The sequence below is a fragment of the Xiphophorus hellerii genome, chromosome 22, assembly GCF_003331165.1.
Source record: "Xiphophorus hellerii strain 12219 chromosome 22, Xiphophorus_hellerii-4.1, whole genome shotgun sequence".
Classification (NCBI taxonomy): domain Eukaryota; kingdom Metazoa; phylum Chordata; class Actinopteri; order Cyprinodontiformes; family Poeciliidae; genus Xiphophorus; species Xiphophorus hellerii.
The window spans coordinates 22727095-22754419 of record NC_045693.1 but is presented as its reverse complement, the minus strand read 5'-3'; the positions used below and the strand labels follow the sequence as shown (position 1 = coordinate 22754419).

The 27325-nt window shown below is 39.4% G+C and overlaps 2 protein-coding genes across 4 annotated transcripts; both read right to left on the bottom strand.

Moving 5' to 3' along the window:
- Positions 1-333: 333 nt before the first annotated feature.
- On the bottom strand, positions 334-21910 carry hhat (hedgehog acyltransferase). 2 transcript variants are annotated; one of them, XM_032552924.1, is made up of 12 exons: positions 20879-21910; positions 19852-19988; positions 19702-19766; positions 19079-19192; positions 18809-19003; positions 17935-18147; positions 16473-16650; positions 15134-15284; positions 12387-12422; positions 5874-6075; positions 5304-5448; positions 334-968 (listed from the first exon to the last, which is right to left on the bottom strand). In XM_032552924.1, exons 2-12 carry the CDS (start codon positions 19958-19960, stop codon positions 883-885), a joined length of 1494 nt encoding a protein of 497 aa, XP_032408815.1. In that variant the 5' UTR covers positions 19961-19988; positions 20879-21910; the 3' UTR covers positions 334-882. The 2 variants fall into 2 exon arrangements, with proteins under 2 accessions (XP_032408815.1, XP_032408816.1); XM_032552925.1 differs by lacking the exon at positions 5874-6075.
- Positions 21911-22198: 288 nt separating this feature from the next.
- On the bottom strand, positions 22199-27325 carry myoz1a (myozenin 1a). Of its 2 annotated transcripts, none has more exons than XM_032552926.1 (6): positions 27131-27325; positions 25801-25887; positions 24448-24635; positions 23810-24071; positions 22893-23058; positions 22199-22790 (listed from the first exon to the last, which is right to left on the bottom strand). In XM_032552926.1, exons 2-6 carry the CDS (start codon positions 25883-25885, stop codon positions 22556-22558), a joined length of 936 nt encoding a protein of 311 aa, XP_032408817.1. In that variant the 5' UTR covers positions 25886-25887; positions 27131-27325; the 3' UTR covers positions 22199-22555. The 2 variants fall into 2 exon arrangements, with proteins under 2 accessions (XP_032408817.1, XP_032408818.1); XM_032552927.1 differs by lacking the exon at positions 27131-27325 and adding an exon at positions 26729-26801.

Below are 27325 nucleotides of genomic sequence, written 5' to 3'. Positions count from 1 at the left end.
CAGAAGAGTTCATTTTAAAACACAAACCAAATTAATTGCTTGGAAATCATGTTAGAAAAACTCGTTTGTTTTCTGGTTCTACAATATTCAAAAATCAACCAGATTTGCTGCTCGTCTCTGTTGTTAAACTAACTACTATTAACAATACAAGCAAACATGTCACGTTCACTGACGGACGTTGTAAGGCGTGTATGAAACATTTAATACTTTATGATGACCCGTCCTTCTTTTTCTTGTCAGCATCAAGTGCTACTACTAAAAAAAAAAAGAAAATCCGCTTTTCATTTGTCTTGTCATTTGAACATGTAAAAACTATTAGTAAAACAGCAAAAATAGCTTTTTTAAAAATGTTAATCTTTATTAAAATTATGAACATTGCCATTTGGAACATTGATAGTTATACATTTTCAGCAGTTCTTACCAGAAACAAACTCATATCTATATAAATGACAGGTGAGTTTGGGGACGTTTTCTTTTCCCATCGTGTCTGTAATGTAGAAGAAAAATAACCAATACTTTACTGTGATTTCACATGTCTGCTACATCCTGATTAAATGTGTATAGAACAGAGCCTGGGTCAGGTTTCTGCTGCTGCCCTCTGAAGTCTGACTGACCAGCGGTTTTTAGCAGTAAACATTGCACTTCTCCGATTTACTGCACCACTGAGCAATATCTTATCAAAGCCGTACAATGAAGACGGACTCTGGGGTCCAGCATTTTTTTTTTTTTTTTGCTTTGCGGTGCAGCTCTGCAGCAGAACTTGGGCTGTGTTTTGGACACTCGGCGTGGCTGTCGGGTCAGGTCGCCGCAGCTCCGCGGCCAACGGGTTGTCCTGCTTGTCCGGCAGCAGGGATTCTCAGTTTTCCAGGAAGTCAAGGTGACTCACGGTGGGGAAGAAGTTCGCTCAAGTCCAACCTGAGCAAAGCAGTAGAGGAAGGTGAGCATCGGCGGAGCGACGGTGGACCACCCTGAAACGAGAAGCAACGCACTCGTTACGTCTGGTGATTACATTCACGACGACTTATCAGATCTGTTTGTATAATTTCCTCCTCAACATAAATAAATGCTAATCAGCTCAACTTATATTCAGTTCATTCAGGCGCAATAACGCGTTTTTGTTCCTGTTTTGCTATTTATAGCCAATTCTTAGAGGTTGGAGCGCAGGCAGCAGGTAAGGACGGCCGGCTGCGCGTCCTCCCATGCTGGCCTCCGTCCAAATTATCTCAGTAACCTGCACCTGCACCCACAATGCTTTTCAAGGGTCTATTCTCTTCTATTCATGTCAAAATCTAATTCACATACACATGAGCTGCTTAAAGCTCAGCTGAGCTGTCAGCCACTTCTCTACAGCGAACAGTTAAAACAGGAGAATGAGGAGAAGACGTTTTATTTTCACTAAGTTTTATCTTTTACTTGGAAATAGAGGTGAACATTGAGCATAATTCTGGAAAATAAGGGTAAAAAAAACTATGCAGTTGTAAAATGTCACATTAAAATTTGAGTAAATGTATTCAGTGCTTAAGCATAATTGTTTTTACGGAGATGCGCTAGCAGGACCAATAAAGGTACAATAATCGTAACAATCCTTTAATAACTGCGCTAAAGTCAGAATTGTTTTGAGTGGTTCCAAACTTGGCCCTGCAGCAAATGGAGATAATGCAGATGGACGCTTTTTGTGATTTTCAGAATGACATTTTCAATGGAAAATGTAACTCTTCTTAATGACGTAGCAAGCAGGGTCATACATACGTTACTTTTTTACAGAAAATACATATTTGGTGTTATTAAACTTGGCTAAATACAGGAGCTATTTTTGCTGAAAGTTTCTTTACACCAACTAAATAGAAAACAACACTTTTCTTTTATTAAGACAAACATCAGAGACCCTTTTTATTGGACCAAAAATTTGTTATTTTTTCCTTCCTTGTGTGTTGTTGAATGTTCAATTTATTGCTTAGCAAGTAACAAGAAAGTAATTCACACCATATTTTATTTTTCAACTGAAAAGTACTTTCTAACTTTTATTTGACTTAGCGTAAGCAAATTTGCGGCTCGTTCATAAAATGTTATGTTGAATCATAGACAATTTTTACAAAACTTTTGATGCCTTCTACATATCAGGTTGTAGCCAACCATTGAAACTCCGGTTTCCAAATCAAACTTTGTTAAACATGAGGAAGGGTCAGGTAGTGGATAACACAACAGTAATATTTGGATTTGCTATAACACCCTTTCAAACTGCAGTTTTCTTTTTCAAGAATGAATAAATAAAAAAAGGCAGTGGAAGACACATTTGTTGCCTTGAGCTTTTTGAAATACCAGGAGGTTTTAAATCTGGTATGGCGAGGTGAAAATGGGTCATCTTTGGGTCTTTCAGCAGGATAGTGATCCAAACCATGTGAGAAAATCGACAAAGAAACTTTTCCCCAGACTCAAAATAAACCGTCTCTCATGGTCATCTCAGTCTCCAGAACAAAATACTAAAGAAAACCAGTAAAGTACATCTACTGTTGTTTTAATTCTCTAAACATGGGCCAAACGTATGCACGCTCTACAAAAAAATAAATAAATAACAGAGATTCTCATCTCATTGCTGGAGTTGAGCTGAATGTCAATTAGTTCATCATTTTTGCTCCAGACAATAATCTCCAGATGCTATTTGATGGACTGTTGTGCAGACAGTCTGTATACCAAGGGAATAAATCTTACTGCCAATATTTCATTAGGCGTACACCGATGAACTGTCAAAACAGCTTTCGTTTGGGCCAGCAGAAATTTAATAATCATTCTGCCCTCTGGAAGAATCATAGCAGCCCTTCACACTGACTGTAACGTTAGAGTCCTTCCCCCAAGGGGACACGGAAGAAATGCACACTCTGTTCATGGGCTCGGCTCACAGAGACGGGCAACAAGAACAACTTTAGACGCACAGTGCAGGTAGGAAATTGCAGACTTCACCCAGAGAGGTCAGAGAGCAATTACGCCGCTGCCAGAACAAGTGAAAATCCCAGTCGAGTTGATTTAAAAGCATTGATCTCATGGTAATCAAACTATCCTCCCCATCCTCCTGGTCGACACCAGAGGGCATGAAATATGCTGGATCAGTTACATTCAGAGCAGAAGAAGAAAAGCAGAAAGGTTACTAAGCAGATGGTTCCATGATTTTTTTTTGAGAACACGTCGGACGCGCGGCAGGCGGCGGGTACGTCTATTGTAGTCCTAAATCACCCGAGTGGATTCTGAAATTATTTCCAACAATCCGAATAATTCAGAAGAGAAAAATTTTCCAAACACGAGTGGTTTTGTTTTACTTTATTTTATTTTACTTTTTAACTCTACAGTAGTTCAAAACAGAGCAGGAAGAAGAAGGCAAGACACCATTTCCTATAAGCTTTCCAGCAATTTATTACTGTCACAACACAACTTATCTCGCGACTGGAATATGACCTTTATCTGAGGTCTGCAAAATGGTGGCGACAAAGCATCTTCACACTTACTCTGCAATTTTTTATAGATTTATTTATTTATTTTTAATCCGATGGCAGAAGGAGCGCGAGGTGGAAGTCATGTGCGGCGATGCAAAGCGAGAGAAAATTATAACAAGCAACACGTCAGCAGAGGCTGCCTGCAGGCTGCGTCTTACTGATTTTTCATGTCAACATTTCAGATTTCTCATTTCTTTCTTTGAAGCTGTTATTGGGGTATTAATTCAAAACTTTAATCAGATGGTAAAAAATAAGTAAACAACTGAATTAAAGGTACAGAAGCAACCAATCAGAGCCAGGAGGAGGCTCTTAGAGCTGTTAATAAACCTTGTGTACACGCTGCTCAATGTGCTAAAGGCGGAGAAACAACTTAATGTTACAGGAAAACTATTCATCCGCCATTATTGGTGGCTATGCTAACTAGCCTTGCCATTCACGGCCAGCTTCCTTGTTGAGAATTAGCTGCGGTGATAGCAAGGGGGAGCGTAGAAGAGCATGATTGACAGCACTAAGGCTCTCCTCCTGCCTCTGATTGGTTGGTTCTGACCAGGAGCAGATGACAGCAGATCTATAAAAAGTAGGCAGAGGAGCTTGATTTTTACCGATCATCTGGCTCATATATTACTATCATGACAGTGACATTTTGACAGATATTTAATTACAAAAATGACCTACAAAAAGTTTTCACACCAGGAAAATATTGTCACACCATAGCTATATTTCTCTGATCTTTACTAGAAAGAAACCTGTAACATAAAAAAAAAATGATTTTCACAATATGGAAAATAATAAGTATTTTTATTTTAATCAAGTTTTAAATATTGTGCATATTTAAGTTGTGGTTCCTATTGCTGCATTTCATCATAATTATCAGTATATTTTCATTTTGCATCCCATTAAGACTGTGAATGTCCTCAAAGCGCCAAACGCACTGACAAAAACCACCCGTTAAACTGCAGATACACGGCTTTTAGTGAGTTATTCTTAAAATTCTATAATTTTACAAAAACTTCTTTTCACATCAACATAATGTAGATGCATAAAAACTGATTTGGTTTGATATATTCAATAACATTTAAGCACACAACTGCTGTCTTGAAGTTCTACTTATGTGGCCTTCCAGCGTCTTGAGGGCCACAGAAATGGCCACGGCGGGACAGATTCGGCCCAATGGCCTCAAGTTTGACACGCAGTATAAGGAATGTGCGAAGTACTGATAAGCATTTTTAAAATTCTGAAATTTACACCAAGAAACACAGTTTTTAAAAATCTGCATCAAACATTTAGAGGCTTTATTACGTCACTAATAGGTTTAGTGTCTTCTAAAGCCTAAACACGTGAAAGGTTTAAAATAATCAAACTTCTTGAGGCGAAGGGTTGAATTTTCCGCTCTGAATCCCCACCCTAGCACCTGGCCCAGCAGTGAATGCACATTAGACTGCTTATCATTAATGGACAGGCTTCAGGAAGGCCTGCCATCTCTCTTTAGGTACCAAATGGACCAAATACAACCGCAGGGAGCAAAATAGGCCCTGGTACATCCACGAAGCAGATGTGCCCCTCCGACGTTCACGACTCTAATTGTTAGTTTCGGGTCTTTGCTCAAAGTAGCGGGAGGCTATTCTGTGCACCTGTGTGGATAAATATTAGACTGAGCATAAAGCAGCACCACGTCAAACAGTTTTATGATTTTAATTCACATCTAGCTCAGGGCCGTCTCCGACTCCTATAAACAAAGATTCCGTACTGATAATCTAAAAATCACCCCAACACCACGGTGGGATTAAAACATGCAATGTCTGTGGAGGTGCAATTTACCCTGAATGAAGACGCGCTTCCAGAAGATTCTGCCCACGTGCGTCCCCCCGAGGAACACCAGATTAGACAGGATGAGCATGGCCGTCGAGAAGGCGCAGAGGAGGGCGGCGCAGCGCCTTCGCATCGCCAAGGAGAAATTCTGCTCCTGGGAAATCAGTAAATAAATAAGCAAGACCACGAGACGTTCTCGTTGTTAAGTCTGCGAGAGAACCCAAAAAGCCGAAACAAATGATCCATGTGACCATAAACTGGGAGGATCACACGGCGCCCCATCAGAGTTTAGGACTATTTTGAGGATGAGCCGACTCCCAAAGGAAGCCGGCGAAGAAATTCCCGTTAATGGAATGCAAACGGCTCACAGTGATGTCGTGCCAATTAGACGAGGCCCAATGGGTTCGTCTGCTGTCTGCGCTCTGTAAAGCCGATCAACAGTCTGCTTTATTAAATGTAATAACACGACTTACGTTGCTAATAATTTCCTCCCTTGTAAAATAAGTGGAGAAATTTGATCTGTTGGAGCTGCTGCTGCTGCTGCACAGCTGGAATTTAACGCCTTGATTAGAAACTCACAACTACGGAGTGAAGGCGGGATGAGGCAAAGAGAGCTCTGATGGCGTTTTCCACCAGAACGCCGGCCCAGTTCATCAGGGCCCAGTACCGCAGGTAGTCCTGGCCGCCGTGCCAGAAGCAGACGAACGCAAAGGCGACGCCGGTGGAAAACACTTTGGAGAGAGGACCGTGGCGGGAACCACCCAGAGGCACGTAGATGTATCTGGGAAAAATAAAAAGGAAAACTAAAGGGTTTCACAAGAGAAAATACTGGGAATATTACAGATGTGACAACAAACGTGAATAAAAATTAGACATGCACCAAGATATCAGCTGGCGGTGAGGAAATAAAAATTTCAACATTTTCCTTATCAGTGTCAGCAAAGCTTCAATAACTTCAGTAATCTTCGGAGTGGAAGTTATTACTGTGGAAAGTTTACTATTCTTGCCGTCAGACAAATGATTTAAAAGTAAAGCCATTTAAAAACAAAAAGCATTTCCTGAGCAGCCAGGCTGCTGCTTTCATGTGAAAAGAAAGGCTAAATGTAGCATAGCAAAGTTGCTGTTGTGTGTGTTGTCCTTTCCAGGGACATATTGCCATTTTATAGCACAACCAAGTGATTATATTACCTTCAATCGCTATAAAAATGCTAAATATATCAAAACATGATTTAAAAGAAATTTGACTTCGCAATTTATTGCCTTGAAAGAATCTGATGCTCATTCCGATACTCCGTCTTCAGCGTGCCATCACAACAATCGCTTTCTATTCAGCCATTTACAACCATTTTAGGTGTGTTGGACTCAAAAGTAGTTTGTACGATAAGCTCAGCAGACGTTTGCTAATTGCTGCTGCTGCTAGTTTGGAGGAGCTGAGTGGGGGAAGGGTCGCTCTGTGAGGTGGAAGATCAGCTTGGAGACTACAACTCCAAGGAGGAGTTTTGTGGAAATGGGCGGAGCTTTGTGAGAGCAAACGTATAGACATCCCCGAATGGTTGCCATGGGAGATACAAGGATTTCTCAAATACGAATGAAAGAATCAAAGCAACTTTCCAGGTATGTTTTGGATGATGGGATAACATTAGAACATAATATAAACCTCAAAAATATTGATTTTACATAATATCCCACCTTGAAGATTTTTTTCAGCACTAGAGGCTTTTATTGATGAGAGAAAAGGGGAAAGACAGGCAGCAAATCTTCCTGGGTCGGGAATCAAATGCAGGATGGCTGTGTGTACAAAGCGCTCGCTCTACTACTACACCAGGTAGCACCTCATGTCGCTCTGTTTTCTCCTTTTTGATCATTCAACCTGTCTGTCAAGGAACATGATAGACTTGAAAATGCTGACTGACTGTAAGAAATCTGAAGAGTTTGCAGAAATGTCTACTTACTCTTGTGAATACACCCAGACACTTGTAATGACTAATTATAGTCGGTGGAAGAAAACCTCATCTCTCATACTATTTTTACTATTTTTTTGGATAGGTACAAATATATAATGCGTGTGAATATGATGTGTTTTTATATTTTGAGGAGTGCAAAAAAATACTACTAGTGGCAAATCCGTTTTATAAAAGAAAAAAGGAGATGAGCTGCATTATACTATAAACATAGATTTCCAGTGATGCAGAGTGAGGCGGCTCTGCAACTTTCAGTTGTTTTGGAGAAAATCATCGTTTCATTTTACTTTGGACATTTTGAAGCATTTGTTCAATTTCCAAACATTCCAGAAGTTAGAAAAAAAATGCTATTATACCTCGAATGATGAAATCTCTGCTGGCAATAACAGGCGGAACGATGCGCTGAATTGTGAGGAAGCCCCGACACAGAAACCGTCGTGTCATTTTCACGATTTCTTTTCATTTCATACAGTCAAATGTGGCTCTAATGTCCACTGAAAGCACAGCAGCACTCCAGGGAAGAGAAATCCCTGCCAAGACGTTAACAACACAGCCGACTGTGTTAATGAATCCAAAAATAGAAAACCTGAGCTTCACACCAAAGCCTTGACACAGATTTGCTGTTCTATTGTTTTTCTTACCCTTTCTTCCACGGGTAAGTTTGCCCTTTGGGGTAATAAACAAGACGTGCAGTTAGATGAAAAAGCAGTATTTATGTTGTGGTATTTTATCAAACATTAAAAATTTAGTGCATAATTCATGCATGAGACTGAACTGTATGCGGTGTAAAAATAGAAGCCATGCTCCCGGGATAGCCCCACTTTATGTGCATAATGCAACACCAATCGGTGACAAATGGCTTCATATACCGGGAGCACCTCATCTGTCCCGCGAGGAGCTGCCAGAGCCTGAAAAGCGCGACACACCACTCCGACACACTCAACAAACATCTCGCTGTGTGTGTGTGTGTGTGTGCGGCGTGCGCCCGCGCTGGAAACTAATTATCTCAGCCTCCCTGTGGCTAATCAATGTTTGTGAAAGATGAGCCAGCATTTTCTGAGCCCTAAATAGAGCGGCCAGCTCGGCCATATTGCCGGATGAAAGTCGGAGCAAAAACAGATGGAGAGCGTCAGGACCCAAGAAAACCGGATACCTGAACACGCTCGGCGTCGGCTCATCATCGGCGATTTAATTGGACAGATAGGCGCTGTAAACAGATGTTAGTTAAAATATGATCATTTTTAAGACATACAGGACCGCCCGACTAATCACCGTTATGTAACACCAATACACTTAATGTAGGAGGTTCAAATAATGTGCTGTCAGGCTTTATGGAGCGAGCCATCAGACAGGAGGAGTGCTTTGTCATTATGGCTGCACCGTCGGTAGGAAAAAGGACGATATAAATGGTGATCAAGAACTGGGACGGGTTCTTCCTGAATCTGCCGGACGCCACGGCAGTTACTTTCATTGTTCAAAACGAGGATTAGGTCAACAAAATTCATTCTGACGCCGAACAAAAACACACACAGAAGCTTAGGAGCAGCTGAAAAATGATAAAACACAAAAAACACTTCAATATGAAAGGACCAGATAACCCAGTGTTTTATCTGCAAGCGCTGCCAAAACCTCATCACCGCAGCACAGGGTGCCAAGTAACTAGAACTGCCCAACATATAAAATGGCAAAGTGCTGCTTTGAATTAAACATTTGGCCAGAACTTGCATTTTCAGTGCCATACATTAACACTATTCATGTCGAGTTCTTATATTTGGCCAGTTGGATGGTCTCCCGCTGTCCTTGGTGGTCAAACAAGATGCATATTTTGTTGAGATGTCAGAAGAGAAGAGGAAAAAGTCAAGACATATGGGTTGATTGTAATTGTTATTGTTACTGTAAATCATTTTTCTGATAGGTTTTAACTCTAAACATCTGCAAAATATAAATTACAACAAATTTCATAGGGAATTTTTCCAGCATGCTCAACAACAAACAGTGTGTGCAATATAATAATAAGAGTTTTGCAGAAAGGAAAAGTTTCTAGTATGCAGATGTTTTCAGGGCTATCCTATAATTTCTTACAGTCTGCTCTCCAGAAGAAAAACAGGATTTGAGTGACTGTGTAATAAAATAACTAAAAGCATTTGCGTGCACCCCAGTCTGGTTTTGAGTCACTGTCTATACAGTTTTGTGAAAACGTGTTTTTCTTGCTCCTGCTGTTGCCGCCGTTTCTACAAGCCTTAAAATGGGGAACTCTGGCTTCATAAGTTTACCCAGAGAAAAGTCAGTGCATGCTTAAACCAGGCCTGACCTCGTTTTAAACAAGACACGAATAGTATTTATATTGTCCGGTCGCAGGTAAAGTGGTGTGCTGCACTAGAACATGTCACCGTTGCTCTGGATTACAGCTTCGGTGAATATCATCAGACTAAACACAGAGGAAGAAGAGAACCAGACCAGTGATGTGCGGCTGCACTCGGAGGATTTGCCGTTAAAACAGTCGACGCTTCATTAATAATAGAAATATCCATTTTTAGATTAACCATGGGGAAATTCAGGATAAGAAGTATCAGATTATTAATAGAAGATAGTAGAAGATAAGAGGCATTCAGAATAAGAGGCATTCAGTTCACATTAGTAAATGCTGACATAAACACTAAAAAAACCCTAAAGTTTCAGTAGTCGGTCTGGTGGGTCACATTAGTTTTTATTTTCCATGTTTATTGGTTTCAGCAACAAAGTTGAATTTCAAATTCATATTTACAATAATTGAGTTGGAACTATTAGCCTGATTTTCCAGTCAGAACCTATTTAACCTTTTAGCAAGTTTTTCCATGTTGAATAATCATACTGCGTTATATGCTGATTCTCATAAAAATCATATAATGTCTTTATCGAGTACCGTTAGGTTTGTATTAGTTTGTTTTCGGTGCGTTTCTCAGCGTTTTATTAGAAATGAGGTTCATGCTGTGAGGCCAATATTTCCCAGCTGGTGAACTGTGAAATATTATGGGGCAACGGGGCAGAAAGACCTGACCCATAAATGTCTGCTTCTCCGTGTACTCTTTAAGGAGACCACAGCCTCGGCTGACTGACAGATCTGCAGGCCCTGAGAGGAGGTGACACCGCTTGGCTCTCCCAAACTGGAGGGGACGGTTTGTTTTGATGTAACCCAGAAAAGAAAGGAGGTTAGATTTTTATACAAGTTAATCAGTGTCTTTTTATGACTTTTAGGGATTGTCATTGAACTGGACAGCTTTAGTATCTGCGTTGCATTTGATTTATTTTTTAAAGGGGTTATATTGTGTAAAAATCTACTTTTTTGAGCTTTTTATGATGTTAAAATGCTATTCCGTCACTTGGAGCGTGACAATTAGCAAATATTTGCAGAGCTCACCATATAAACTACTTAGTGCAATGCTCCTAAGAACAGCTGTAAACTGCATAATGAGAAGCATTGTTGTGACAAGGTGCTAAAGACGGAGAATCAGAAAGAGAAGGAGCTTCTTAAAGAGACAGAGACCCAATTTTAAGGCGTTAAATTTCTATTAAGTCATGTTTGATATGTACAGCATTTTTTCAACAACTGAAGGTAACACAGTCACTCGATTGTGCTTTAAAATGGCACTACATGCCTGGAAAATACATATTGCCGTCCCTTTAAATGAGGAAGCTCATAGGAACTATGACATCTTTTATATACTAATCAACTACAACTTGTCACATAAACACCCAGGAAAAGACAATATAATATTTCTACTGTACCATTTGTTGCCAACAAATGCAGTGAATTATAACCATTTTTGATTATATTTTGTTCTGAAAAGTGGCTCCATTTCAGGTCCTTTGTGATGGATTTTGTTCACATATGGCAAAGAAAAAGGAGCCTAAAAAACTCTAGAGCCGTTTTATCAGATTCTCAGATGACATACTTGGTTTAGAAACAGGTAAAGTGAACAACCTACAGTCCAATATAAATATTTTTACAAAAAAAATTATTTGCAGGATCGAATGTCCATCCTCTGTTGAAAATGTAATAACTCAATCAATCACCCCTGAAGAGCTTTCTTTTTTCTTTTTCAGCTGTACTTGATACCTGGTGGCACAGAGGCCTGGAAAGCATAATGCAATGGCAAAGAATGAGGCACTTAGCTGCCCAGGGAGACGAGGTGCCAGTGACTCATGTGGAGCACACCGTTTAACACCTACACGCTCATCCAGCCCTCTTCAGACGACATCGGCAGAATTTTTTTGGAACTGCATTAAAACATCTTCAGAAGAGGAACCGTCGAGGTATTGTGTCACGGGTATCATCTCGCATCTACAGAAGGATAATTGAGCGAGATGCCATTAAGCAGAAGAAAACCCATTTCCAGAGGGCTTTGTTTAAAATGGAAACACGTATGTTTGCAATTAAAATGGAAGGGACTTTGAGCGGATGAATTAGAGCTACTTTAACAAGTTTGCTAGGCTGTAACAACGTGAAAAACAGACCTTAGTGTATGTGTCAAACAGACTAAAGAGGAAAAAAAATAGCAAAAAATAAACACCACTTTCACAGACTTTTTTTTTTTTGTGTTCTGACAACCGTGCAGCAGTAGAGTCACTGTAACGCAGAAATGTGCGTCTAACAAGCAGACCACCAACTCCCAGCAGGCCGGACCCAGCCGAGTGTGCATCATTAAAAGAAAAAGCGAGTAATAATGTGTGTTGTCCAAAGTGAGAGTGAGAAATCTACAAACTCCTCCAATTACACGCACACATTAAACAAGACAGCCTCTCTTCACGGTGCGGGAGCAGAAAGGCGACAGTGGAAACGCTCGCCGCCACATGAACATAAGAAAGCAAGCGCGCGTGGAAATACAGCATCCGGCTCTGTCGTACTGAAACACGTGAGCAGGCAGCATGCGAGCGGCATGCTTTTTCAAACGGTTGTTCCGCTGCCAAGCTCAGTGTCCCACAGGAAATGCGCTCTTTAGAGCGCAGTGAGTAATGAGCACAAGGCAAAACTGCTGGCGATCATAAAGCAATAAAAGCAGACGGAGATATTTTGATATAGACAGCGCCTCACATCTTTAGTGAGCATCAACATGTGAATTAGTCAGTCCAGCGGTGATGAAGAGTCTCTTACCTGATAAGCCATCGATACAGCCCCTCATCAAAGTGCCTGAGGCAGAAAACAAATGGATATTTCAGGCCCACATTTGCATATCTGCAGGTTTCAGCAAGTCGAATTTAAATCTTTTTAGAACTTTTTGTTAATTTCGCCTAGAATGAAATTTAACCCCCCCCAAAAAAAAACACTATAGAATGGTAGGGGGAACTTGCTGCATTACAATCAAGCATAGCAAAAACTGTGAACTTAGTGCTTCTCACACTGCATATGGCTCTCTTCAGCCTGAACCCCCACAGTGCCAAGCTTAATTTTTTTTTACACCAAGCCTTGTATTGATTGGCAGCAGAAGTAGCGCCAGCCAACTGGAGATAAATTTGCATTTATCCAGGATAGACACCAAAACGCTAGCTAGCAAGTTAGCTAGATTGCTAGCTAGCTTTGTGTCCCCTGCTAGCTTGTTAGATAGCAGGGGAATATTAGCAGCTAGTTTCTAGCCGCCTTAACCACCTCAAGTCATAGAATGCAATGAAAATGTTTGTGTGTGACTCAAAATTTTGCTTGACAGAAAAAGTTTGAGGATAACAAAAACTACATTAAATAGCCCTACCTACAAATTTAAGACCTGTAGCTAACATGTTTTCTTTTATTAAGTAATTTTAAGGCCTTAATTTTAGACAAACGAATTTAAGACGATTTAAGGACACTGTACACTGTACGTAAAAATAAAAAAAACACAAAGTTAAAAACACCTGAACGCTGGGCTTCCAACGACGTAAACCTTGTGCTGTAGCCAGACTGTCCGGTGTCGAGTGTTTGTGAGCCGGCGCTTTGTCATAACAAAGATTAGATCTGGCAGCGTCTATAAACTGAAACTGGATTTTTGATGGTGTCGGCCGACAGCTTTATGCATTCTATCAATGTCGCCGGCATCGACCAGCTCAGCACATAAGAGCCGGATTGGAGTGCATCGGCGTCAGCACATCGGCTCTGACTGCTGCAGAGAGGACATTTTATCATGCAAAGCCAAACACATCCTGTCTCCACTTTATTAGCTCACAGTTAAGGAGGCATTACTCATGGTTAATTACATTCAGGAGCAACAATGTATGCATCTGAAACGTGAGCAAATCTAAAGGCTGACTGGACTTATTGCAGTAAGCAAGTGGCCATCAGGTAAAACTCAAGCTGAGTTGCTAAATTCTGAAGCTTTCTGACAAATAAAACCAGGTTTAAATTTAGCTGCATTTGGAGAGAAGTACAGTTGTCAGCTTCATTGGGGATTATAGGAAGCTTTATTTATTTATTTAGCCAACTTACACTCAAACAGGTTGAATTTAACAACAGAATCCTGCAAAATTAGCAGATCCTTAGAAAAGCTGAACCAAATAATAAACTTTGAAACCATATTAACAGGCATAGACCAATCTCAAGTGGTTAAATTTTCAGAGATTAGATGCTAAACACAAATAGTGTCATGTCACAAAAAAAACATGACATAACATAACAGAATCCTCTTTAATGTTTCCTTCATATTTAATTGTCTTCTGTCTTTATGTATGCAGAATAATGCACATGTGAGAGGCACCACTTGTTGACTCTCAATTAACTTGAGCAATTGTGACCCCTTCAGCATAAAACAGGGATGATCTCTTCTGTAGCAAGAACACCTAAAAATATTAGGTGGTATTTGTCTGGTAAATGTTGTGGCTTAACATTCAGTTGCTGGCAGAAGACTCAAATTTATACATTTATAAATAAATGCACCACTACTAATCTCTGACTGAGCTTCTGCCATAACTCTAGCTGGATACATGACCGCTCCTTGTGGCAGAATCGGCAGAGAAAGTTTTAAACTGGATGTTTTTCTGGTTTTCAATCAGAAACCGTTCATTTTTCTGTAAATAGTATTTACGTAACGGCTTTCCGACGCCGTTATTTAAAATTTTTGTCATTGTCTTCTCGGAACATCAACTTGCATCCAAGTTACAGCCGTCTACTTTTGACGATCTGAAGTAAAGTTGAACAAATTTTGAGGTAGACCTCCTTCATCAATATTTCACCCACTTGGTGCATTGCATCTGGAAGCCACTGGCAAAAACAACCTCACAAAATGGAGCTTAGCAGTTAGCATTATGTTTCAAAACCTGGCAGTGCTGATGTGACACCTTCAAACTAAACACAGAATTCCATAAAGAATTGCAGGATTTTTAGATCACAAATGTATTGACGTGCCAAACCCATTTCAGTATAACCAGAGAATTATGCAAATCAAGTTCACACTGTTTCCAATGTCTTCTCCATCTTACAATAATGCTTAAATAAATGCTAATGATGTTCAAAAGGCAAAATAAGAATATGTTTTTTAAATTCCCTCTTTAAAAATTTAAAATCTGTAATTTAAGTCTTCTGATTTACTTTGTAGTTTGACATATGCTGATGTTATTTTGTTTTTAGTTTGAAAAAAAAAAAAAAAAAAAATTCAGTGAATTGGTCCCAGTAAACAAACCATTATAGTGTGAAGCACACACAGAGACACACTGCTGCTGATGTGAGGATGACCCTTTGTCCTCTTGTAGGTAATGACTCAAGATGAGACAATTTTCTCAGGCCAGTCTGGACCTGACTGCTAACGCAGAGAGTTGCACTTTAAAGCTATTTTGCGTCAGAGTTCCCTTTTTTTCCTCCTCAAAGGTCCCGGGTTTTAGTCCAGCCTCTAACATGAAGATGCCCCCCGTTACTCACTTGACAATGAGCGCTCTCACCTCCACATCCCTGTGAAGCTGTGCATGACGCTGACGCAGCGCGGGAGCCTCGGGGGGACCAGGCCGTCCAAAGTGGCGAGCATGGACGGAAGCCCAAACAGCACCAGATACTTCACGTAGAAGAACTGGACCAGAGCCAGGGCCAGACCCCCTGAGGCAGACAGGAGACACGGAGCTAAAAATCATTTCAGATTCTACAGAGACAACAATGAGTAGTCGTCCATTTAGAGAATGTAACAGAGGAGCAACAGCAGGAGATTAATAGCTGCACTTTAACTTGGTTTAACATGATTCACTGCTGTGATTAAACAGCTGCTAAATTATTGATTACGAATTAGCGTATCTAACATTTAAAATAAACTCCTTGGTTTTGACAACTTGGAAGAAAAAGATAATTGAAAGCAAAAACCATTACTTCAGTTAACGGTTATTCTGTCAATAAACCTCATGGTTTATTGATTAATCGGAGGAAAAATTGGCAGATTCTGCAGATTTTTCACTTAACCACTTATGGATTTCTTGGACAAAATTAGAAATGCATTAAAAGATGAAAATAAACAAATAATGTCATCCCTTTTTAAAATAACAAAATGAACATTTTGTTACCTAAACTGCAATAACACAGCATTCCTTTAGTGTATGCTTCATCATTTGTAGTAAAAGATGCATCTGCAGCTGAAAAAAAAAATGTTTTAACATCAACATGTGAAAAGCTCACAGGCCTTTCCACTTGACTTAACATCAACACAGCATCTGTTGATTACAATTTTAGATTAACCAATCAATAATTGGATGGGAAAAGGCGCTCAATAGGATTCTTTTTACAGAATTTGAACTGGGTGAATAGAATATTTACAGAAAAAGGCGTTATTTTTTTATCTTAATGCAAAATGTGTATATTTTTGTACAGCTTTGCCTTAATTACTGGAACCATGTGAATCCCTTATCCACGTGATAGGGTGTTGTTCTGCAAGTGTTGTTCTTTTTTGCAAATGGCTCTTTTTTGCGTCTGTATACTCCAGTGAATCGACAGCTAAATTAGTTGACGGTCATTTCAATAAATCGATTCGTCATGATTAATCGTTTCAGCCCAAGCAAAAATGAAAATGTCTGAATGAATGAGCTGATGACCGGCTGTCAAAGCAAAGCCGCCCACATCAGATTAATAAAATCATAAATCACAGATAATTAGTAAATGTGTAATAGCAGATAGCAGTCTTCTGCAGATATAATCTCTATATATTGTTCAACATATGTCTTCTGTGGGAGGAACGTGTTGGATATAACACCTCGTTTTAGCTGCGATGAAACACAACAAGCTCTGAGTGGAAAGTCTTACCCAAAGCCCAGGGAGGAAGCAATTCTATGTAGGTCTCATTAGAGTGGATGGAGTGCATGTACATGACATGGATCATGTATTCTGCCAGGATCCACCACAGAATGACCCGGACTGATCTGACCAGCACGTAGCCAAAGACAGATTCCTCCCCGCTGTTCTCGTCGGCCGACTTCCTCATCTGGCAGTGGAGAGACAGGAAGCACATACTGAAGGAGGGAAGGTTAAACATATGAGACACATGTTGGGGTTTTCAGTGGAATGGAACGTCTTTTTTTAATATTTCGACATGTTCATCAGCCGGTTGGAGGAACTGTTATTTTTTTTATTGAGTGGTGTCAGAGTACAGAGGAGTGTACACAGATCCTTTTCCATATTCTTCACAATTGGCTTCACAATTTGTGAAACCAAATTGTGGCAAACATACTTGTATTGATGTCTTAATGATGGCACTCTACAAAATGCAACATTTGTTACTGGTTTCAAATTTCTTACTGTAAGATGGGATTTTTTAAATGTTTTTATGACGTAAAGCCCTTTAAAATGCCTTGTTGCTTAAATGTGCTGTACAAATAAACTTGATTGATTGACTGATTCACAAAACTCCAATAAAATGCATTCAAGTATGTGGTTGTAATGTGACACAACATGGAAAAAGAGGAAAAATATTCAAGTAAATGATTTAGCAGAAAATTGTATCTATGTATTGATCTCCCAGCTCAACTGTTTAGGTTCACTTTTATTTATTGGTTTTGCTGTAATGCTGGGCATTTATTGAATCATTTATCGTGAAGAATTTCTTATACAAGAATTTTGATTTATTGTTGTCCCAATAAATTCCAATTAATGAAGTTAAAAAACCCAAACTGTGTTACTGGAAATGTTGTTTTTATCATCAACTACCCGGCATCAATAAGAATCAGTAAATGCAAAAATATGATTAAATGCAGTTATAGTTTGGGGGTTAGTGTTATTAATCACTTCTTTAAGTAAATGGTGTCCTGAAGAAACATATCCCAAATGGAAATGTTTTTCAAGATCAATATTTGTGTTAGTGGTAAAATGAATGCTGTACCATGCAGTCAGAGTCACACAGGTTCCTAAAAAAGCTTTTTATTTAATCATCATTTTAATCTTTTTTATAATGGTACCACAAAATATCATGATAAAACCCTAAGTCAGTATCGTCCACCCATAGGTCAGTAACAAAATCCCAATAAAATGCGCTGTGGTTGTAATGTGACGAAATGTAGAAGAAGCTCAAAAGATAAACATGAAAATGATTTTGCAGCATATTGTATCTAAACAAAACGTATTTATAAAGCGCACGTTTAAAGATTATAAAAGGTTCACGATATAAAGAGATGAGAAATGGCTCAACTGCAACCAAAATTTGTTTTAGTGGTTTTAAAACCAGAACCCCGAGCCTGTATTGCAACACCAGAAGAGGCAATTTTACCCTCACCTGCTCAGCGTAGGCTTTGAAAGTGATAATGGGTCCGTTGTAGAAGAAAGGATGATAGAAGGTGTATGAAAACAGCCAGAAGAGATGCGCGACTCGACTGCACTCTAAAGGGCTCCAGCAGTGCTCCAGGCTGAAGCTGATGAATCGCAGGCCACAGACGGCAACGCTGAAAAGTAGCAGGTAGTACTCCTCCTCTGTGCTGTACCAGCCTCTCTGAGTAACACAAGGGTTCACATTCTCTGGCAATTGTGATGAAAGTCTTACAGTACATTTATTGTATGTGCTTCTCAAAAGGAGAAGTTTAAAAGTTAGGGCATCTCTTTACAAATTTATCTTTAACTGAGGAGTTTCTTTAGATCTGTGTCGCTTTGTTTAACTTCAGTACCAAGCTATTGTTTTCATAATTAAATCATAAATATTTTTCACTGTAGCATGGCTTGCTAGTTCAGATATTGTGTTTCCAGCCGTAAAATATCATAAAATGTTGAAGTCAATCAATTCAGACTGCAATAAGGCTCAGAGTGAGGAAGGGTGCGCCAAAGAAATTCAACAAAACCGAAGAGGAAAGCCTCAGTGGTTCAACATCTTCCTAGTATATTCTGCCCTCTTGTGTTCTTTGGGGGTATAACAGTCAGTGAAAATAAAAAAAAACGTGGAAATGCTGTTCCGGGTAAAAAAAAGACAGAAAAAAGATTCATTAAATGTCTTAGCTTCTGATTTGACAACTGACGTGCATTTTTGTTTTAATCTACACCTCCACTCAGCCAAAATCAATATAATTGTAATTATCTTGATGTTATTTATGGCATAAACACAAACAAACAAAACACCTCAAACATTAGGAAAAAGCTACAGTGTGGGACACACAGCTCACCTGGATGTCTTGCAGTGGCTGAATGTGAATTGTGGAGAGCAGCAGAAGGTTAGTGATCCACGCCAAAGAAGGCTTTCGCAGCTGGGCCACTGAGAAGGCAACGGACAGCTGTAGAAGCAGAACCCCCACACCCTTAAAGCCCAGCAAGCTGCTGGCTGCCAAGAAGTCGAACATTGTGAGCGCAAGCACCTTAAGCTGCCGAGACAAAAAAAATACAGCTACCTTTCAACATACTCTATTTGCTTTAAGTGTACCGTGGGATCACCTCACCTTGGGGTGAAAAATGGCCGCCAATCTTGATAATACGCCATGACCGACTAGAGTCCACAGTAAAGACTTTTTGGCCCACTCAGTCCAGAAACTCCACTCAAAGTCAGACGGGTCCTTTATTTAAAAAATATATATATAAATAATAATAATCAACTTCATCAAATATAAGCCTCTCTCACACTGGTCTTATATTACTGGACTAATACAGAGAGGGACTTGTGTTTTATTATTTAACATTATAATCAGATATTTAATATTGAGGATTTATATCCCTTGAACTCTTTACATTTTCCCTTGTTACATTCACTTCAATGCATTTTGTTTTATAACTGCAGAGAAAGTGGCTTTACAAAGTAGCCTATTGATACAGATGGTCAGAATACATTTCCAAGCAACTTAGATTTTAATCAGTAAAGAAAATGAAACTAATCTTTTCAATGCCCTTTACAAATTATGTGCTACCTTGTGTTTGTCTGTGAGATCAAATTAAGGTTTGTGATTAAATAATGACTAGACAGAAAAAAATAAAATCAAGAGGCATTCTTTTTCACAACCCCTTCGAATCACCACTACCCCCCTGTGCATGGAGTAGTGGTGTTTTTAAAATTCACATCTTAACTTACCCTTTTGAAGCTCTTAAAAAGGCCATTTTCCAACTGGAACTCTCTCTGTAAACCAGCTTCATGCTCTGAGGCGGAAATCAGAGGAGAACAGTGACATTTTTCTTATTCTTATTTCATCGAATCCAATGTAACAACTGCTGTCTACTTTACCTTTGGAGAACTTGTGCAGCTGGTAAAAAGAGTAAAAATGAGAGCCCAAAGAGAGCAGCCAGTAGACAAAAATCTCAGGCCATGGCAGCGGTGACAGCTGGGATGGCATCGGGTAACGTCACTCTACTGTAATGCCTCTGAAACGGAGGGAGTCCGATACACAGATTTAGTCCGATTTATCCAAATATTTCTTTGCAACACAGCAACTGCCAGTTCAGTGAGGGTCAACCTAGTAGGCTAAAGGACAGGCTCAAGATCAGGCTCAGTTTAGTTCTAGTCTGTGAGGCAATAATTGTTTAAAGCTCAAAAACATCTCAAGTTTAACCCATGTAGATTTAACCTGACCATTGCCTTCCTGCGCGTTTCACAAACCTGCTTGGATCAGAACTAAACCAGTAAAAGCAGCATTTAGTATCTTTGCTCCTCAGCTTGAGGCTGTGCAGAACCTGCTGGTTCCTTCAAATCAAAACTGAAAACATTGCTGTTTAAGACAATTTCCCCAATGTCAAATTAATTTTAGCAGCTCATTTTTATTCATTTAAAAATGAATCTTTCACTTTTTCATTTGACGTTCTCTTGTTTTTAATGTGATTTTATTAACTTCTGATCCTTTATTTTACTGTAAAGCACTGCGAATTACTTTGCCACTGAAACGAGCAGTACATGAATCAAAAAACTATCATTAAATATTGAAGAAAATACGAATATTGTAATCAAAATGACTATTTCATAATTTTTTTTATATTAACTGGTGTTCGTCAACTTGCTTTCTGTGTCTTTAGAACAAATCCAGAAGTAAATACAGCATTAAAATATTAACTTCAGCCCACAAACATATTTGAATTGTGACTATTTGTGAATATGAGTTGTAAAACAAAAATCTAAAACACCAAAAATCCCTTTATGAATAATAATACGTCCTTTTCAAATATGAAAAGGATTTTAAATAAACTAAACACCATATTTCCTGTTTTTCACTAGTAAATCATTTAAAACCGCAGAAAGCTTGTAAAAGTGTCCTACTTACCGTAAATCTTTTAAATACCTTCCACAAAGGTTTTAATAGCTCCAGCATTCCGAACTGGGAGGTTTCGTTCGGTGCTGCTATTTTATGTTTTGAAAAATACCTGTGATACCTTAATGTTTGTATAAAAATTTACATTGTTTTCGCATTGCTAACTGAACCCGGAAGCCTCCACAAACTAATTTAGCTGTTCACTCCGTGAGCTGCAGGCAGACTGAGTTATGAAATTACCGTATTAACTTCATAACTGGCCATTGATAAACTACTGCTCTGTTATAAAGTGGTTCCACAACATCAACTCTGAGCAGCAGCGCGTTCTTCTTCTTTTGTTTTATTGTCGGATTGCAAACAACTCCACAGAGGCACACTGCCCCCTACTGTACAACCTCATAGCCTGCAACTACTAATTTCTGTGTTCATTTGATATGTAAAAATGAAAATATCTTATTTATAATCCTGATTGCTTTTATCCCTTTCTGTTCCTAAAATTCCTTTTAGACTCCATTCTGTATTTTATTTACTTTTTCCCTCATTCTCTGTTGTTGTACTTTTCAATTTCACTATTAAATAAATAAAGATTCGTTTAAGTAGCTATGACCAACTCTCAATCTTGTCGTTGTTACACCTTCCCTCCTGTTTTCTTTCTCCATAAATATTTTCTTTGTAAATGTTTGTCGTTAGTTTTCTTCCTTTCTTACCTCCATTGCATATTGTCTTGTTTATATTAGTTTTTTCTTAATTATTGATTTACCCTCCCCTTTTCCAGGGGGATAAGTTCTGTTATTTCCTTCTCCAAAGCTCTTTTAGAAAGTCTATATTTCATTTCCAACTAATTGGCATATAGATTTCATTTAATAGATGTTTCCTACAGCTCTCTTACAGGTAGTTTTTTTCCTAAACTTTGTTATAACCTGTCTTACCATACATGGTGTCTCTTTTTTAAATTTATTTTTTAACATTGATTTATATATATATATATATATATATATTTCCCCGCTAAACAAACAAATTGAAATTAAAGTTAACTTTTTTAAATTCCAGAGTGTGATTGATTATGCCTTCAAGTTCAAAGCTCCCTGTCTGAATCAACTTCTCTAAAGAACAGTGGAAATTGTTTGTTAAGTCCACAAAATGGATTTAAGTTTTCTTTTCATCGCTCAACAAGAGGAGGGTTTATTTTGGCAAAAATGATGTTGCTTCACTAGGGTTCAACAAAAGCTTACAATCCAAATCAGACAGCATTGCAGGCTGTGTCCATACCACCACACAGAATAGGTTTTTAACAATAATAACAACAACAACAACAAAAAAGGCAAAGGGAAGTAACAAGTGAAGAAACATTTTAACATTGAGGGAGCACACATAGACATCACATAGGTGAAATCTCAATCTCCATCCATAAGTTTCTCTTTTCCGCCAGTTTCATCATTTAGGCTTGACAGTCGACGTTTTATCTCTCAGTAGCGTCTGCGGCTTTTCCTTTGCAACTCAATACAGAGAAAATGACGAGCATTTACACTTTCTGTTATTCACACCGAGTCTCTCAGTTTGATCAGTTCTACAAAACCCCTTTTAGCTCACCTACAGCGCGCGCGCGTGTGTGTGTGTGTGTGTGCATGCTAAACTTAATCCATACAGTCAGGCTAACGTGGAAGTAATCGCAATCACAGCATCGGGTTTTCACAGCTCGTCTGTTTCTCCGTCGAAGGGCACGGCATCCGTCTCCATGTGGATGCTGCTGGGCTCGTTGCTGGTCACCCAGCCGATGGGGGTACGGTTGAAGGAGGGACGGCAGCTGATGTCGTGTTGGTACACCACCGCGGGTTCAGGCTCCTCTTTGGTCACCTCGGTTTCTGGCAACTGGAATTTCATGAGCTGGTTGGCCTTATCAAAGCCGCCGTACGGCATCGCCATCCTAGCCAGACGAGAAGAGATAGATTAATGCGACAGCTTGTCGTCACAAAGCAACACAAAGATATAGTTTAATAATAATAATAATTAGTATTGAGGGAACCACCTGTTGAAGCTTTTGTATTTGGGCAAGTCTTTTCGCTCAATGGGGCCAGGCATTTCAGATTTTAGAGTGGCTAGTAGGCCCTGGTCACCCTTCATGGCCTTCTCCCACGGTGAGATATACGTCTTTACAACAACCAGCGTCTTACCCTTGCCGTCTTTTCCAGCTCCTGCATAAAAAAACATACATCTCAATCAATAAAATAATAATAATTAAATTTTATTATTTTTTAAAATCAGAAACAATTATTTTTCTTGTGGAAAAATGCATGTAAGCATTTTCACGTACAGTGCCTGGCAAAAGTCCTCGTATCCCTCGAAGTTTCTCATATCTTGACACATTACAACCGCAAACTTAAATATGTTTTACTTAATGACAAACACAAAAAATTGTTGAGTTTTTGAACATCAAATTGGAAACTGTGCTGTGCGTTTATATTTAGCCCTGCTAACTCTAGTGCAGTGAAACTAATTATCTCCAGAAGTACGCTATTAAGTACATAGAATCTGCTTGTGTGTAGTTTAGTCAGTCTAAATCCAGCTGTTTAGTGAAGGCCTCACAGGTTTCATAGAGAATATTAGCAAAAAAAAACCAAAAACAGAGTCAAGACCAAAACATGGCTGTCCACCGCACCTGACAGAGCATCGCTTAGAGGAGCAGCTGAGGCGCTCATGTTAACTCTGGAAGAGCTGCATAAATCTACAGCTCAGATGGGAAAATTTGAAAAACTGGCCTTTATGGAGCAACGGCAAAATAAATAAATCAAAGAAAAATAACTAAATACATAAATAAATAAAAGCCAACTGTAAAGTGACACAACTTGAAACATTTGAAGACGTATCAACATTTTGGAAGGAATTGCCTGTTTGGGAAAAAAAGTTTGTATCAACAATTCTTTAATGCAAACAAAATGTATCAACCTTTTGAGGATGACCACGTTGCTTCTCCTTTGATGCCTTTGTCGACTCCTGCCAGTCCTCCTTCTCCTGCACCTCCTGCTCCTCCTGCTCCTCCTGCTCCTTTGCTTCCGGGCTTGGGGGGAGGCACCGGTGCTCCTCCTTCCATAGGTGTAGCTCCTAAATACAGATGTCTAGTCTCTTTGCTTACATGGTGCCCTCCGACATTGATAAACTGACCTCCCACCTGACCCCCCAAAGATGGAACAAACTTCTGGAAGTCGTCCTGAAAAATGAGAGTTCGATGAATATGGAGAACACAAAGTGCAGGAGGACAGAGTCATTAGTGATGCTGCACTTTCTAAGTATTTCGTAACACATTCAGTTGGAATCTAATCAAAAAAATATAGAAAATGAAAATCATCATGAACACACGTAATAATCTGGACAGTCTTGGTTAACTTTGGGAATGTTAATTTCAAGCCCTTAGAAAATTACTTAATGTTACTTAAACTAAAAGCTTATAAGAATAATACAGGCGTGGGACCTTTCTTTTTCTTTTTAAGATTCATAGAGATTTCAATATGTTGTATGAATTATAAACTGCATCAATGTTTAATTGAAATGAACACAAAGATCCTCTGTTTCTGGTTTTGCCTCACCATCGAGTTGGTGGTGAAAACATCTGGGTTGTTCTCGTAGATGAACTTCTCGACTCTCTGCTGCCGCATCTTGAACATCTTGGAGCCTCGGTTCTTCATCAGGGAAAGCTCCTCCAGCATGATCTCTTTGGGAGTCCTGATCTTTGTTCCCAGATCGAACTCGGATGCCTCCGGCTCCAGCTCAAACTCTACAGAAGATGTGGAAACGGGAATGGTTTCAGTTGAGCAACAGCCACCCTAAATTTACTTGGTAGTTGTTTTTTTCCGACAGCATTTGTGAATCATTTTAGTGCTTGCATCTTATCAGTCAATATTTTGCAATGAATGAATGAATGAATGAAGGAATGAATGAATCAATCAATCAATAAGAATTACAAATCATATAACCAGTAAATTCTAAATACTTGGACAATTTTAAAAGATAAATATAAAAACAAATTGCAAAAGAAATAACAAATGTTGAATAAATTATTATTATTATTATAATTACTTCTTCCGTTTTATTATTATTATTATTATTATTATTATTACTAAGGCTTATTTTAGGATGTCAGTTTAATTAATTATGCTGTACATCATTTTCTTTTGTAATACAGTTAACATTTTTACCAACGTTCATTACATTTTTACAATATTATTATTTAAAACATATAGAGGCCAGGTTGCCTATGAAGTCTGGAAAAGTTTTGAAAATGAAAGTGAGATCATGAAAAATAGGTTTATTTTGAGACTTTGTTCAATGTCCTTCTGTCCTTCCCTCTTTGCATCCTTCTGTTTTTCCTTGTGTTGCTCCTTCCTTATATAATGGCTTCCTTCCTTTGTCTCTCTTGTCATTTTCTTCTTCCTTCCTTGTGTCCTTTCCTTCTGCCCTTGTTCTGTCACTTGTTCACTTTCTTCTTATCCTTTTTGTGTCTTTTTCCTCTGTGTCGTCATTCTGTTCTTCCATGAAGTCTCGGTGTTATTTTTTCATTAAAACCTCTCTCATTCCTTCTTCTCTTCCTTCTTCCTTCTGTCTTGTCATTGTTTCCTTCCTTGTTCGACCATTTCGGTCCTTCTTTCCTCCATTATGTCCTGTTTCTGTCCTTGTTTGTGTCCCACTTCCAACCCTGCCTATCTAAATTCTTAGAGCATCTTTGTTTTATACTGTGAAATGACTGTAAAGAACGGAAGAAGTCCTGGAGAAGAGTTAGAATTAGACTGAAACAAAGTTTTTAAGGCTTTAATATTGTTTGACAGCACATCATCTGCAGTGTACAACCCTCTTCTGTGCCTGTGTACACCCGTTTCACATCCCGAAAGGCTTTTACTGAGTAGCGGTAATTTCATAGTCACATCATTTTACGTCAGCCTTACCATCCTGACTGATATGCGATAGGTCGGTTATGATCTTGGAGGGCTTTTTCCGCTTGTTTAGGGGGGCAGGTGTTCCCAGAGGCATGGCTGGAGGGAGAGGGAGAAACCATAGAACGTTACCCGCGGGTACAGAAATGCAGGACAGCATTCCTGCATTTGAAATTTACTAGGCAAGAAAAATAAAAAGAGCTTCAAAACGGTTCTGAGGAGACGAGGAGGGTTAGAAATGGTCTTAATTTACGACTGATCTCCACCAGCTTCTGAGCATAACTTAGGATCATTAACACCATAGCCTACCGCCAACCCCTGCAAGCTCAAAGGAGATCAATGTAACACACCTGCAGACAACACATGTCCCCCTAATTCTTCACACTCACAGGAAGTGTCAGAGGCTCTGGGTTCCTTGCGTGGGACGCACGTCTTCCCCCTCAAAAGAAACATTTAGCTCAATCTGTGCTCCAGCTTTTGTTTTGGGGATACTAGATCTTTTCTCACATCTGACAGAGCCAACGGAAGTACGCCGAGGTTCACCGAGGAACCTCTCGTCAGGTTTGTCTGCAGGTAAAAACGCAGGAATACTGTCCGCGGTTTCGTATGGCAAGGCCTTTCCCACCTGAAGCTCATGAACATCACTTTCCAGCCTTACCACGCGACCCATCCTCTAATAAGCATCTTACTTCATCATATGTACCTTACTTTACATTTCACATGCAGATTTGATTCTAAATGTCTGCAAACTCAGCCATAAACATCTTCTTTAAGGTCCATGTTAAGTGGCAAAACATCACATCACATCTACTGGCTGTAACTGAACCCGCTGCGGCTATTTTTAAAAGCCATTTCCAGCCAAGACATTTTAGCGACATGCAATGGCGTCATAAGGCTATCAAACGGGCTTGAAGCAAACTCCGAAGAACACAAAGCACACCTCCAGAAAATCAGCTGGAAGTGCCCGTTTGGGACTCACAAGAGTCAGAACTGGGGTGCTTGTTAATGAGGAGGATTTTTGATGCAGTGCTATAATTTCATGGCAGGAGAGCTGTGGAGATTTGGTGCCCACCTCTAAGGTCGGCTCTGATAACACTATATAAAACTTCTGTAACAGTCAGCACATTCAGCTCTTTATTTAGCTTTTTAAGGCTTTACAAAGAAATCTATTTCCCCCGCCATCATTAGCCGAATAGCCTGTGTAGCTTATGTTTGGGAAAACCTTTTTTTTTTTTGCCACTATGCAACATCCAGAGTTGAAAGGCTGCAGGTTCAGTCGAGTAATCTACAGAAAAAGAAAGAAAGGAAAAAAAAGCACACCAACAGGTTTAGATCCACTCACCGGGATTCTGTTGTAATCCTGTGAGGAGAGAAGGACCTATAAATATCAAACAGAGAGGAAGATATTGATCTCAAACAAAAAGGTACAAATCCCTTAGTGCCTCTGACCCCACGTATGACTGGACTCAGGTCCCGGAAAGTGCAAAGCAACACTCAGATACCAGATCTTGCAGAAAGGTTCGGTTGGGGGGGGAGG